Source organism: Macadamia integrifolia, chromosome 13 (assembly GCF_013358625.1).
Source record: "Macadamia integrifolia cultivar HAES 741 chromosome 13, SCU_Mint_v3, whole genome shotgun sequence".
NCBI lineage: Eukaryota > Viridiplantae > Streptophyta > Magnoliopsida > Proteales > Proteaceae > Macadamia > Macadamia integrifolia.
The window spans coordinates 3,000,117-3,015,367 of record NC_056569.1 but is presented as its reverse complement, the minus strand read 5'-3'; the positions used below and the strand labels follow the sequence as shown (position 1 = coordinate 3,015,367).

The window sequence follows — 15,251 nt, the reverse complement described above, 5'->3', positions numbered from 1 at the left end:
CGATCAAGCCCGGCTTGTTTACCCTGAACAAGTCCAACCCCTTAGCTATGGGAAGTTCCTAAACTACCCAACTAATGATAAAAGTCTATAAATTGTACACTCCTACACAAGTAAAATGGCCATGTGAAAAAGAAAAACGCTAATGTCCTAACCTAATAAATAAAAAAAATTTCTCTTTTCCCTAATTTCCCTATTCTTATCAAGGAAGACTTTTTAGAACCTGATCAATGTCCTTTTAGAGTTAAATTTGGTTAAGACCCGTTTATGACAGCCCGATTGTAACATGAAACCAGTAGCCCCAATTATAAATTCCACCATATCCACCGAAACTAAACCTGTTTAACTAAACAGACTTTCACAGTTTCACTGTGCAAGGCTTAAAATTGTTCAAGTCCGGCTAGGCCAACCGAGCCTGACCGATTGACAACCTTGTTAACTCATACGGCTTGCTTTTGCATTTATCGAAACGACAAAAACTCAAAATAACACTATTGCCTCTTTTAAAATCGCTATTTTGAAGGGTCCTCTTCCGCCTCCTATTCTGTCTTCCATCTTCAGAAAGCAGAGAGAGCAGCGGCAACCTTCGACCGGCGACGATTTGATAAAGCCGGAAGTGGTAAACTCTCTCTCTTTCTGCTTCCTGTTTTTGTTTACTCAGATGGATGTTGCTGAAAGCCTAAAATAATTGTGATTAAACTTCGGTTTTGTATGATACCATTTGGCAGTTTTAATTGCAATTTGGTGTAATTTGTGAATCGATTCACAGGGTTTGGAATTATGAAACTCAACTCATTGAAAGCTTTTACAGGAGATTTTCTGTTAACCAAGGGTGGTATTGGGACTATTCCCGAATTCCTTATGGGTTTAGTCAACATTAACTTTCTTTTTGTCCAAAAGCATTCTAGCCAATAGAACTTACGTCTTTGAATTCTGCTTCTGATGGTCTTCCCGTTGGATACCAAGTCTTAATTTCTTTGACCTGAAATTTGTCCAGAACAAAACCAGTTCTTTAGCCTCATTCTATTTATTTGCAGTTGAATGTGCACTGAAATTCTATTATCAAACATTTCCAAGTATCAATCTATTGTAATCATTGAAATGAGCTTCATTTCCTTGTTCCTAATAGCTATCTTAGTTGCTGTTGTCTTTTGTTTCTTCTCTTATCGATCAAAAGTTTGAAATGGATAGTTTAGTATGATATTGGGCTGGATGGATTGATTGTGATATGTAGGTAGTTGAGAGTTGAAAGCTTAGACAGAATGGTTAACAAAAAAATGCTTTGGGATCGCTTATTGATCTTTGGATGATTGGATGATATTATAAGTTGTGAATTTGGAATGGAATATGGATACTATCTGCATTTATTTTGATAGTTATAGTTGCTTTGAAATTTGGATGCAGTTATTTTGGTAAATATTTTCCAATTTTTGTTTGTATATCATTTTTCGGTCCCATATTGTTCAAATTTAAACGTTTAAAACCCATACTGTCCGTTTTCGGGTTTCCTTCCCCCTCTGTTTTCATAATATTTGACTGAATTTTTGACCCCCCCATTCAAGTTCTAAGTCATTTAAAACATGTCAGTATTGAATGCCATTTTCCAGCCATTCTCATTTTAACAAACTATGCATTACCCCCAAACCCCACCCCCCACCCCCTCCCCCCAAAAAAAAAAAAAAAAAGGGTCAGGGCTTTCAAGTTTCACCTGTTGCCCCATTTTTTTCATCTGCCTTAAGTAGAAGCTTCTCTTCACGAAGTTCATTCTTTTCTTCCCACAATTGGAAAGAGGTAAGAAACTAAACATTTTTTTTAGCTTGGAGCTGAGGTGACACTTCGTATTGGAAAATTAACTTGTAGCTGCAGGTATTGGAAATTCATGGATGGGCTTGGACTTGCTGGTGGATCCTTAGATTGTCCTTGTTAGCTTCAGTTTTGCCCTGGATTGATAAAACTACTCAAACAAACATCTCTTATGCTGATTTGGATTCATAAGGATTGAGTATTGTAGATGAAAGCCGTTGGAGCTTTGTTCTGTATTTGCAACCTGGCTGCTAATGGCTCTTTTAAAAATTTTTTACTTCTGTCCTTGGGTTCTAAGTAATTTACTTTTATGTCCTACAGTATAAGTGATCCAGTTTGGTAGCTTGTTTCTTTCCAATGAATGCATATGGACTGGGAATTGTCAACACTCATATTTGTAGTGCTTGTTATATTGTGTCCTATTGTGTAGTGCTTTACGATGATTTTAAAACTAGGGTGGTGTGGCATGCACTATGTCGGTTTATGTTAGGATTAAATATTTAGCTAATTTATTATGTTTATTTCAGTTGGGAGACTTGCTTTTGATAGATTAGTATTCTAGATGCTATTTTTGTGTTTGTTGAATGATATATATGTTTGTTCCATATGGAATGTATGCTTGTATTTTTTGCTGTTGTGTTTCTAAGCATGACATGTATTAGGCATGTATTAAACATGTGCCCTATGCATTTTCTTATGCCAAATTCATAAAAGAATTATTGAAGTCTAGGCTCTTTTAATACTCATACGTAGTCATACCTGTTTTTTTTTGCCTTGTACTGTATTTGCTATGGTCTTCATTGACTGCCATTGCAAGCATCTCCAGTCTCCCCAACATTCCAGCACTCCAACCGTTCAACGAAGACCATCTCCTACCATCGAATGATTCATGTAAGACCTTACCTTCTCTCTATCCCCATTCTATCTCTCTCTCACGGCCGATTTCCCTCTTCTCTCTCTTTAGTCTCTCTTGGTTCTCTCCCATTTTCTGATGTAAATAAGTCACTTGGGCTTATTTTATTGCAAATAAGCCTTGGGTTGTGTTATATATATGTTGGGCCTTTGATCCCATGAGTTTTCTTTGAAGTGGGCTACTTTAATGGGCCTAAAATATGGGTAGAAGGTAGGAAAAAGGGATTTAATTTATTATTTTAATTAGTTATTTAATTCAATAAAGGCCTATTGGGCCATTGGTTGGTTGTAAAGTCCTATATGGATTATTAATTAGTTAGTCCTACTCCATGTTGGAGTCATAAAGTCTAGTCCTAGTCCTATTTTGAATTCCTAGTTGTAGTAGGAGTGTCTAGTCATCTTTGGAAACTAGCTCCTAGTCTTAGTATGATTGTAAACTCCCTCTCTATAAATAGAGAGGCATATGTACCATTATTTCTCAAACTTGAATAAATGAATAATTGAGTGATTACTCTTTATCTAAAAAGATGTTATTGAGAATTGAGATGCCTAAACTTTTGAGGGTGTGATACCCAAAACCTGAGGGGTGAGATACCCATTCCTTTATTATCTTTCATCCTTCTCAACCCTCCATCTTTTTTTTTTCTTAATTTCTGTTACTATATTCTATTCTTAATTATTGTTGTGAGATTTCCAAGGGAGAGTTTTCAGATTTGCAAACCCTATTAAATCAGAATCGACCAGCAAAGGAATTCTAGTTTTGAAGTCTAATCGATCTCCAATATCTCCTCCATCTGAAGTTTGATCTGCTCGGTCTTGCTAGGGGCTGTTCCATATCATTAGTGGATCAATTGATCCATCTTTGAAGAACCATTTAAGGCTACCAGCTGCTGTCCCTGCAGAATTTTGACAAATTCTCTCTCTTAAGTTTGATTTTCAAGAAAGTGAATATCTCAGCAACCAACCGTCGGAAGTCCTTCAAACTTTTAGGTTTTTGTACCCTTCTTAGGGAATACTTACGCCCAAGAGTTCAGCTCAATTGGAGCCCTATAGACCTGGCCGCACCTCTCTCTGTCCAGCCATATTGCATGTCTCTCTCCTATCAGGTTGGGTTTTGAGCTGATTTTGCTCCTGTATTGGTATTGTACCCTTAGGGGTTTATTTGATGGTCTTATTCCCTTGTTTCCTGATGCTATTTGTCTTGTTTGGGGTTATAAACTGCTAGGGTAGTTTCTTGTAATCTACTCCTGCATTATTTTCTCTCTCTCTCTCTCTCTCTCTCTCTCTCTTGGTTTGCATGACTATACTTGTTCTCTTTCTCGGCCTATAGATATCATCACATCATCGCCTTGCATAGTTGCATTAGAATCTAAGACTCATTCAAATCTCATAGGATAGCAAGGGAAAAGTTATGACACACATAAAATGTTAAATAAATTAGGAGGAAGCTTATTTTAAAAATGGACAAAAGAAACTAACCATTGTGACATACCTTTCCTTTGCTTACCAAGATACTCCAACAGAAATGAGGAATCAATCATTAATCAATATGACATCCATATTAGCACAATCTTTCCGCAGTAACCACAACCCTCCATTGAAGCTAGAAGCTGCAGCTACATGTGAATGACTAAAGTTGGGTTTGATGCCATATTGCAACAAATTCCCTACTCTTCATATTTGGCACACTGTCACTCATTTCATTGGCACACAAGAAGCAAATCCCAAATAAATCACATAAAGATCGCAAATTTAGGTTTGATTCCAAAATGCTACTGTTCCATGCCTATGGTTCAAGAACTCGATCGAAACCTACGAAATATCACAGGTTTCGGCAGTATCCCCAGGGGTCGAAACGATATGTCCTGTGACTTTTAAAAGTCACAGGTTTCGACATGTTTCGACCAAATTCAACGAAATTCGACGAAATTTCCCATGTTTCGATTGAAACATGGGAAATTTCGACCAAACCAACTGGTGGGTCGAACCAGGTCCTATATAAGTTAGTTTAAAAAGAAATCTAAGCCTTTTTTAGCAGAATTCAACCCTCTCTTAGTTTTTTCTCCTAGGAATGGGAAACTTGGGAAAACAGTGGAGATTTCCATTTTTTGCCTAACAAAGTTGAATCTAATGGTTCTTGCTTTATCTACATAAGAAAGACAGCTTGGACAAAAAAGGTAAGTCTCAACTTCCCCAAAAATCAATTTTTTTTATTTTTTCATTTTTTATAGAATATACTTGTAAATAGAGTAGAATTATGTAAATTTTTTATATGTTACTTAGGAGGACCCGATTTACGCATTCACGATGGCCCTTTTTTTTTTTTTTTTTTTTATAATTTTTAGTTCTCTGTTTTTGAAAATGCATTTACCTACGTATTTTGGTAAAAAACTCAACGTAATGATTACCGAACCTTTAGTTCACCACACAAGTGTGTTTTTTTTTTTAATGAAACTAATGATGTGAATATGTTAGAAATGTCTAAAATAGGATGTACACAAAAAATAGGAAAAAAAACATTGTTTGGGGGTCGAAACCTAAGTTTCCACCAAACTGGGAAAAATTCCCTGGTTTCCTCGGAATTTCTTAGGTTTTGACCGAAATTTCGGTCTCCCCAAGGGTCGAAACCTGGTCGAAACCCGATACCTTGAACCTTGTCCACACCATAAGATTCGTGATGGTTATGTACATTTTAAGGATAATTAAGATAAAGAAAGCAGAAAGCTGAAAACACTAGATGAAATAAGATAACGAATTCCATGAAAACAACTTAGTATTTTCACACACTATAATAACAATGACTTGTGTACTTAATTCTGTGGCTAGCTCCATTCACTTCTACATTACTATCTCCACTCGAAGTTGAAACTCTGAGAATAGCTTCCCAAGGTAGACCGACAATCACCTTCATTATGCGTTTCATTCGATAAAAATAGCCACATCTACATTAGCCATTGGCTGTTTGAATTAAGAAGACATAATTTTTGAATTAAGAGAAGATTTACTTTTTGTTAGGATCCAAAATTAGAACGTGGATTGTTCTGTGCTTATATTGTTAAGCATGCAATTGTGCTATTGGTCCATTCCAAATAGCCATTTGTTCTCTATATTAATTCAGATTACATAGAAAGGGAGAATAAAGAATAGGGAAGAAAGTAAACCCTTTTGTAATCATTTGGTTTGTCCAAATTAAAAAGGGAATGCTTTCTACTCAGTGTGGAGGAGCTTGTCTAATCCTCGCTTATAGTCGGGGAATCATGGTCCTAGGGTAAATCTTTGTCTCTTTCTCTCTCTTTCCTCTGTGTCCTTTTCAATTGATTTTATGTTGTTGTTTATTTGGAAAATCATAGCTTAAGTTCTAGACAAGCTTTTGTCTTTATACATAGTTCCTATGACCTTAATGTTTTTGAAGGCTGTTCTATTGCTGTAGTTTTAGTGATAAACGGTGCAACATATTGGATTGTTCTCCTATAGTTTTTATAGCATTGAATTTGCATTGATGTTTTCCTCTGTCAGTTATCAACATATATTTAAATATAGTCAATTGGGATAGATGTTGTGGTTTTGGGTATTAAAAATTGGTTTGGTATTCATATTTAGGTTCTCATCATATTTGAATAACTATCCAGTGTAAGGACCCTGAGGCTGTGATTGTTTTCAGAAGCTGGAAGAGATGAGAAGAAAAGAAAACAAGAAATAAGAAAATAAAGGAAATGTACAACACAATTGATTTCCCCATGATGTGTTTGTTTGATAGAAATTCGGAGAAAAGAGAGACTAAATATGAAGAAGATGTACCTAAAATGCTTTTTGATTCATGGGAGGGAGGGAGAAACAAGCCAGTGGTCTCTTTACATCTCTCTGCCTTTCGGTGGCTCCTCAAAGTGGTCATCACAAGCTGGTATTAATTGTGTTCAGAGCTGGTGTTTTCGCATTAGTTACTGTAGAAGAGAAAAGAGGGGAGTGGCAAAGCAGTTATGCTGGTAAGAGGTTTCTGTTCTATAAATGGAAGGAGGAGAGATGTCTTAGCTGGAGCTTTTTTTTCTGAATGGTAGATGAACGGTATGAAGTAGATTTGAGGAGAAACCTAGAATTCTTGGCTCAATTTCTTCTAGTAGATAACAAGAGGAGAGGAAAAATCTAGATTGTTGGGCAGGATCTTCTTGCAAATTACCAACTTGAAAGCAATTTTTTTTTGTGGTACCCTTAAATTTCCTGTTTAAAGGTTTTTCTTCCTTCAGTTTTTGTGGGTCCCCCAAATTTTCAATTTTAAAGTTTCTTTTCCTTTAATCTCGTGCCAGCTGAACATGGCCTTTGGTGGTAGGAAAGAAGGTTCTCTTGTTTTAGAACTTCGGAAGGAACTGTTTTTCAATTGCTTTGCCATTATAGCTCACTTGAATTTTTAAGCTAGAAATAAGTTCGAATCTTTCTGGAAAGTCGTGCTTCCTTGATTAGCTCTGTTAAATTATTCATATTGTTTGTCTTTTTCTTTTCTTCAATTTTCCTGTTGTGCATGTTTGTGGTGTATTGGTTAATGCAGTTCAATTATTCTTATTGCGGTTTTGATTGTTTTGCTATCATTATTATTGCTATTTTTCTTTTCTTCTATCTCTCTATTTGTGCATACTGTAATCCCTTATAGTTGGTGAAGTCAAAGAATACATGCCATGAAATGGATATTCATGTTTGATTGTGGTACAGATGAATTATAGTCGCTTTCTGTCAAGAACAGCTGATGGTGACTTATTGCGGCTCTGCCGCCAGCCCTGGGTAGTCAGAACTTTCTCTACAAACTTCACGGCTGGTTTGTCCTCTCTTACAGACATCTTTGCTTAAATTTTTGTCACAGTAGTTAGAGTTTGCATGTAGAAATTAAAAAAGGCATGCCCGGTGCACGAGGCTCCCGCATGTAAAAATTAAAGAGGAATTATAAATATGTGATGGGTCTACTCTTCGTCTGTTATCTCTTGGTCTCTTACATGTGATGGAGGTACATAGAATAAGCTCCTGGTAAATATCCCAAGCTAACTCAACTCAGATATTCAACCTGACAAATAACAAAATATCAAACCAGCTCAGATGAGAGCCAAATTACAGGAATTAATCACAAAATCAAATGGGATGGAAGTACTTCAAAAGATGATAGGGATTCGATGGCAGATTGGGAGTAATTGAAGAATCTCTCAGAATCTGATCACAGAATCCAGCGAATAGAGAATATGAAATCAAATCAAATCAAACCAAGGGAACTGGCTGAAACTAGGATCGAATACCCCTTTCAGTAGTACAATGCAAATCCCAAAATTTGGATTAACTCGGATGGTATACTTCAGAGTAATTTTAGAAACTTCAAATCTGAAATTGAAGAATTTGCAGACTGAGAGATTTCTAAGTAACAGAAGTTCGAGAACTCAGAAAGGTCCCAAACCAGGGTCGAGTTGCCCTTCTGATAGCCCCACCAAAACCCTAGAAGAAGAGCCTGATCTGACTGACAGACCAGCCTGTGGTTGGGACTCAATAGGGACTCAAAATAGCACACAAAACTGGGGAGCCGCAGGTGAGAATAGGTCACAGAACTGATGGGTATTAAAATATTAAATGAGACCACTAATAATAGAAGTAATATTAATGATCAGACCTATCAAACAAAGATTAAAACTTGGAACAGAAGGGAGTCAATTGAAGGAGAAAAAAGTACCTGGATTGATAAGAGAATAGAACATAAAATAGATAAAGATAACCCCAGGTTTCTCACCCTCTAACCAGATCAGAATCCCTCTGTCTGTGTCAGCTTCTCACAGGTTACATAGCAATAAACTTTATTTCATTAATCAAATTGTGAACTGAGATCTTGGCTCTACCAGAGTTTAAATAGAAAATTAATAGTTTGATTCCTATCCTGAATGGAATAAGTAAATCCTACTCTAATTAATAACTTGTTGATGAATACAAACTCAATTAAAGGACTAATCCAACTAGGAAAACAAATAAAACAAATAATACTTGATGTAAAATATTACTAAGCCTCAGATGGGCTGGAAAGAATAGCCTATCTGAGAGCTAGACCAATGGGCTTGCTGGCACTCTTTTCTTCCTATGGACATAAGTCCTAAGCTCATTCTCTGCATCAGCATGCTTTCTGATTGCTTGTTCCTCATGAGTTGGCTTTTGTGGGTGCTCCATTCGATATTAATATCCTTGTCATGGTTCATCAATAAATTTGGTATTTATTGAAAAATTTGTTGGGATTCCCATTTTCCTTTTTACATGACTTAAAACATGAACAATGGTATAAGCATTGATATGTCATTTTGATCCTTTTTTGATGAGCAACCAATTTTAATGGGCAGAAGGCCAAGAAAGGGGCTACAAGAAGGATGAATAGAATCATAAAATATATGTGTCGCATTCCACACACTCAAATCTTCACCCACTTAATACAATCAGTTATGGCCCTATGTACAATATGTCTCTCATTGGCTCATCTAGTCACTCTGTTTTCATCACTTTGTTTCCGTCACTTGTTCAGGTCAATGTCTTTTAGGGCATCGGTGAATATTTTTTGTGTACTTGTTTTTGTCAATAAATCTTTCTTTCGTATTGGTCCTTTCATGCAACACTCGCAACCTGTTGGTGGTACGGTTCAGCCACTTTTGATGGAGATGTGTCCCAGACTAGGTTCAGGACACAACCATTGTCCGAACCGTTGGCTCCCAAGTCCATGGTGGTCTTTGTTGGAATCCGTAAACGAGCACACTAATGGTTATGAAATTGATTCTTTTGTATAAATATCATCTATCTACACATCTTGAGTAGGCTGCCTCTACTTTTTTTTGGGGATATTGCCTTTCCTTCTACTATGTCAATGGATTTTCCTTTATAAGAACACAACGCTGCTGATCGCCGTACCCCATCTTTAGCTAAAGACTCCTGATGCAGGTTAAAATCACCAAAATGGACTTATTTTTTTAGAAATAAGCTTTAGGTTGAGTTATTTATATGTTAGGTCTTTGATCCGATGTGTTTTCATGTTAATGGGCCACTTTAATGGCCTAGAATATGGGTAGAGGTTAGTAGCTTACACATAAAATATTTCTTTGTTAATATTTTTTTTCCTTTATTTTAATTATTATTAAGTGTTTTAGTTTGGCTGGATTAGGACTCTATAAGTCTAGTCCTGTTTTGAGCCACTTTCCTTTATTTTTTAGTTTCCTAGTTAGTTTATGTTACCTCATTAGTTAAGGATTGGTTTAGGCCTTTCCTTTTTAGTGTTTGAGTTTGTTTTTTAGTCTTATATATAAATTTGTAAGGGGTTCCAACCTTGTACAAGGATTTGATTAATTAGATTTTGGCTCGAGTCTTTTGTTGTTGAGAAAGTATGCTAATGTGAGAAACTTTTGGGACTGGGGAGATTCTGATATAGGCTTGTTGGTGGGAGATCAAAGGTCATATTCTTCTTCTTTATGCTATGTTTTTTCTTCAAGTAAATATTGATTTTAGAGTCCTCCTAGGCATCACTATGGAGAGAATCAACTTACTAAAATATTTTTATTGAGTTGGAGTGGGGGCAAAAGTTGTAAATTCACATATGATAAATTCTATTGATAAACAATGTCTAGAGGGCTAAAAGTAACAAACATATGCTCCCTGAGTAGTACCTGGGGGATTGACGGAGACGGAGTAGGGAAGTCGTGGTGTTTGGGTTCTGGAGGGATGAGAGGGGTGGAAGGGATCGACATAGGGAAAGTAGTGGGCGGTGGCGACCATAGTTGTCAAGGTGTTGCCTAGGCGTCACTTAGGCATCCATGCAGCCTAGTGGGGGGGTCTGGGTGACGTCCGTATAGAATTTTAGAAGAGCTTAGGACTTAGTGGCATATCTTGGCTAACTCACCTTTTTAACAAGATTATGAGTACAAGGAAGATGCCTGATGAGTGGAGAAGAACTTTGTAACCCCTATTTACAAAAATAAAGGCAATATCCAGGATTGCAATAACTACAGAGGTATAAAACTTATGAGCCACATGATGAAGCTTTGGGAGAAAGTTATTGAAGCGCACTTGAGAAGAGAATCGGGAGTCTCGGATAACCAATTTGATTTTATGCCAGGGAGATCATCAACTGAAGCTATATACCTTCTTAGAAGACTCATGGAAATCTTTAGAGCTAGTAAGAAGGACCTCCATATGATCTTCATCGACTTGGAAAAGGCCTACGACAGAGTTCCTAGAAATTTAATATGGTATGTCCTAGATAAGAGAAAGGTGTCAAGCAAATATGTGAAAATAATTAAAGATATGTATGATGACGTGGTAACAAGTGTGAGAACCAAGGGTGGCCAAGGCTACAAGTTCCTTATTTCTATTGGGCTGCACTATGGGTCAGCTCTAAGCCTCTAAGCCTCTATCTATTTGCGCTTGTCCTGGATGAGTTAACAAAAGATATACAAGGTGATGTCCCTTGGTGTATGCTTTTTACGGATGATATTGTTTTATTGGATGACAAAAAATTAGGACTCAATGCTAAACTAGAGCGATGGAGATCTGCTTTGGAAACAAGAGGCCTTAAGATACGCAGATTAAAGACATAATATGTGATGTGTAACTTTAGCCACTCCATGAGAGATAATGACGATGCGATTATTGAAGGAAGAGAGGTTAAGCAAAGTAACTATTTCAGATATTTGGGATCCATCATTAATAAAGAAGGTGATATAGAGGATGATGTATCCCATGGGATTAAAGTGGGATGGACGAAGTGGAGGAGTGAGTCTGGAGTCTTGTGTGACAAACGTGTCCCGGTAAAACTTAAGGGAAAATTTTATCGGACAGTCGTGCGCCCAGCTATGAAGTATTGGTCAGAATGCTGGGCCGTTTAGAAGCAGCATATTGATAAGCTAGGGGTAGTGGAAATAAGAATGTTAAGATGGATGTGTGGGAAAACTGGAAGGGATAAGGTTAGGAATGAACAAATTAGAGCGGATCTGGGGGTTGCCCTAATCCCTGACAAGCTTCGAGAATGCCATTAGAGGTGGTTCAGACATGTTCAGCGAAGGCCATCAGATGCACCAGTAAGGAGGAGTGACTTGATTTAGATAGAAGGATCCAAAAGAGCTAGAGGTAGGCAAAAAATGACCGTAGGAGAGGTTGTGAAGAAAGACATACACAAATTAGGCCTTGTCCCAAGTATGGTTTTGAATAGAGCAGATTAGAGGGCTAGGACCTAAGTAGCGGACCCGCTTTAGCTGTGTTCTATTAGTGATTGCTAATCTATCTCCTTTAACGTCTTTTATTTTTTCTTTTTTTGGCTTTGCTTGGATCCATGTAGCAGACCCCATTAAGTTGGGACAAGGCTTTGTTTGTTGTTGTTGTTTGTTTCATTTAAGTAAATGATCACTTAAGATTCTCCATAAATAAGAAAATACTCCCTATTTGAATCCAATAAAAATAGTTTAAAAATAAAATTCTAATAGGATAAAAAGTCAACCCCTCAGTCCAAGAACAAAAATTTGATTTTTGGTTGTACGGGCGATTTTCAACTTTCAAATGTTGGGGTTTTTCTCAATTCTGAAAATTTCATAAATCATCATGGTAAAACATTTCCAAAAGTCCGGTAAAATAGTATTTTTTTTTATGTCCGTAAAATTATTTTCATTTAGGGGATTTTAACAGCATTTGCATACTTTAAAATAAGTTTGACCGGGACATGACTTTGTCATTAAAACTCAGATTTAAGTAATCTTAGACCTGTTGAAAAATTGGTTTTGTGCTCTACCTAATACAAAAAGTCTCATGTAAAAATAAAGTCATTTGACTAGTCAAACTTATTAGAGAACAAGAACATTTCTCCAAATGTTTATTTTTGATGATTTGATGTGGCTTAATGTTGAATTTTGATGACTTGATGTGGCTTAATGTTGATTTTTTATGATACAAGGTGTATGTAGCATACTAAATAATGTTAGAAAAGAGGGAGAATAAAAACAACACTTGGTCGCCTAGCTCTTAGGCAGCCCTCCAATGCCTTGGTTCCCCTTGGCGCCGTGACAACTATGGTTGCTATGGGGAGTAAAGGTCGGGGGAGAATGATGGCTACGAGGAGTGGGGGAGACGGAGCATGTGTAATGTAGACTATCTACCAAAGGTAAATAGTCCCAAATAGTTCACCAACTCCAAACCAAACTCAGAAAATAGATTTTGATCTTGTCAACAGTTGTAACTAAGCAAACATAGAATCTGGGCTGAATAGGGAGGAATTCTAGTACTCACAAACCAGGGCTCAAGGGAGCCTGATTTGCTGGTTGAGTGTGGCCTGTGTAGGTCCAATTAGAACCCTAAACTTGTGGTCTTATAAGTCTGCAGGTGAGGAAGATCAAATCCCAGACATAAATTAGGGTTTCATGTGATCGAATGGGAGAAAACTCACAGCAATCAAACCAGGTGTAGGGTGGCCTTAAAACTTGGATCAAAGGCCTTGTTGTGGTCTTCAATAATCCGTCCAAAGGGTTCCTGAGCCTGGTTTCAGGTTCGGGGGATCTGGAGATTCTTGATCCGGGCATGAAAATGGGAAACTTCTGGAGATTTTCGAAGACTAGAAGCTGCAGGACTCAATTGAGTGCACTCTTCTGGTCGAAGGGGCCCTTTAGGGTGCTGCACAATCCCCAAAACAGGTGCTATAATGATCAGATGGTGGGGACTTATGAAGGCTCGGTGGCTTGACTTGAAGGCCCTAATTGAAGGCTGGCGGTTGGTCCTCTGAGTCAGCAACAACAGTATCACTTCTGGTTGGTTGTGGTCCTTGTAACAAACTCAGTTACACTCTTAACAACCTCACAACTAAACAAAACAGGAAAAAAAAAAGAAAAAAAAAGAAACAGAGATCGATGGAGAGATGAGAAGGGGGAAGAAGAAGGGTAGTTTGGTTCAGGCCTCTCACCTTCCCCTTGGCATCTCACCCAAAATTTAACTCTCTGCCATGGAGTGAACTCTCAATTTTATTAATCAACATCTGTCCCCAGAGCTGGGATCAATTACAACAAATAGGCTGTAAAGCCTTTACAAAAGAATAAATGGTAGTAATCAAATAGGAAACTAACTAACCTCCTAAACTGAATTGCTTGCTTAACAAGAAACAACAAATCAACTACTTTGGTAATTAGACGACAACAACAACAACAACAACAATCATAACCTTATCCCAACTTAATGGAGTCGGCTACATGGAACCGAGATACGAATAGGATTTTAAAGAGACAACATAAGTAGGGTGAGGTGAGGACAAAGTAGGTAAAATGGAGAAGTCAGAGCATCACAGGAACATGCCCTATAAAGGGTCGGCAACTCAGGTCCTTGTCCTCCACAAAACTCTATCCTTGGCCATACTACAATCTAGCCCTACCATATGCATATCTCTTCTTACCACTTCATCAATAGTCATTTTTGGACCATACCACCTCAACCGGTTCTCACAGAGCTTGTCTTGGATAGGGGCAACTCTCACATCGCTTCTAATGCGATCATTCCTTACTCTATCCCTCTTGGTCTTGCCACACAACATCCTCAGCATTCTCATCTCCGCTACACTCAATTTATTTGGATTACTCTTCTTCATTGCCCAACACTCCGCTCCATAAGTCATAGCTGGTCGTATAACTGTCCGATAAAATTTTCCCTTGAGTTTGATAGGCACACGTTTGTCACATAAAACTCCCGACGCACCTCTCCATCTCATCCATCCCACTTTTATTCTGTGGGCAACGTCATCCTCTATATCACCCTCTTTGCTAATGATGGATCCCAGGTATTTAAAACAATCACTTTGAGGTAGTTCCCGATCTCCAAGTTTCACCACACCATCTCTTCCACTAGTTTGGCTGAAGGGGCACATCATATATTCTGTTTTTGTTCTACTTACCATAAAACCCCTTGACTCTAAACATGATCTCCATAGTTCCAGTTAAGTATTAATTCCTTCCACTGTTTCATCTATTAGAAAAATATCATCAGCGAATAGCATACATCATGGGACTGGTTCTTGGATGTGCCTGGTTAGATCATCCATAATGAGTGCAAACAAATAGGGACTTAATGCTGATCCTTGATGTAACCCAATCGAAACCGGGAATTCATTACTTTGTCCCTTTGTCGTTTTGACACTCGTCACCGCTCCCTCATACATGTCTTTAATAATATCCACATAGTTATTCACACCACTTCTCTTCTCTAGGATATGCCAAATGAACTCTCTCGGTACTCTGTCATAGGCCTTCTCTAGGTCAAGAAATACCATATGGAGGTCTTTTTTATGAGCTCTAAATATTTTCATAAGCCTCCGAAGGAGGTAAATAGCTTCAATAGTGGATCTCCCTGGCATAAAGCCAAATTGATTCACCGTTACCTTAGTTTTCTCTCTTAGACGAGCTTCAATAACCTTTTCCCATAGCTTCATTGTATGACTCATTAGTTTTATGCCTCTATGGTAATTAGAAAAGACAAGAAAAGGAAACTACTAAGACTATCTAACAAGAAACCTAAAAAGGAAA

The 15,251-nt window shown here is 37.6% G+C and overlaps 1 protein-coding gene across 1 annotated transcript in view; it reads left to right on the top strand.

The window, feature by feature from the left end:
• The first annotated feature begins 439 nt into the window (after positions 1–439).
• The window catches only part of LOC122058781, a 25,082-nt gene continuing 10,270 nt past the window's right edge, over positions 440–15,251 (top strand). Inside the window, exons 1-2 of the mRNA XM_042621467.1 lie at positions 440–616; positions 7,414–7,516. Of these exons, the coding sequence (XP_042477401.1) occupies positions 7,414–7,516 (103 nt within the window). The 5' untranslated portion in view covers positions 440–616. The remainder of the gene's footprint in view (positions 617–7,413; positions 7,517–15,251) is intronic.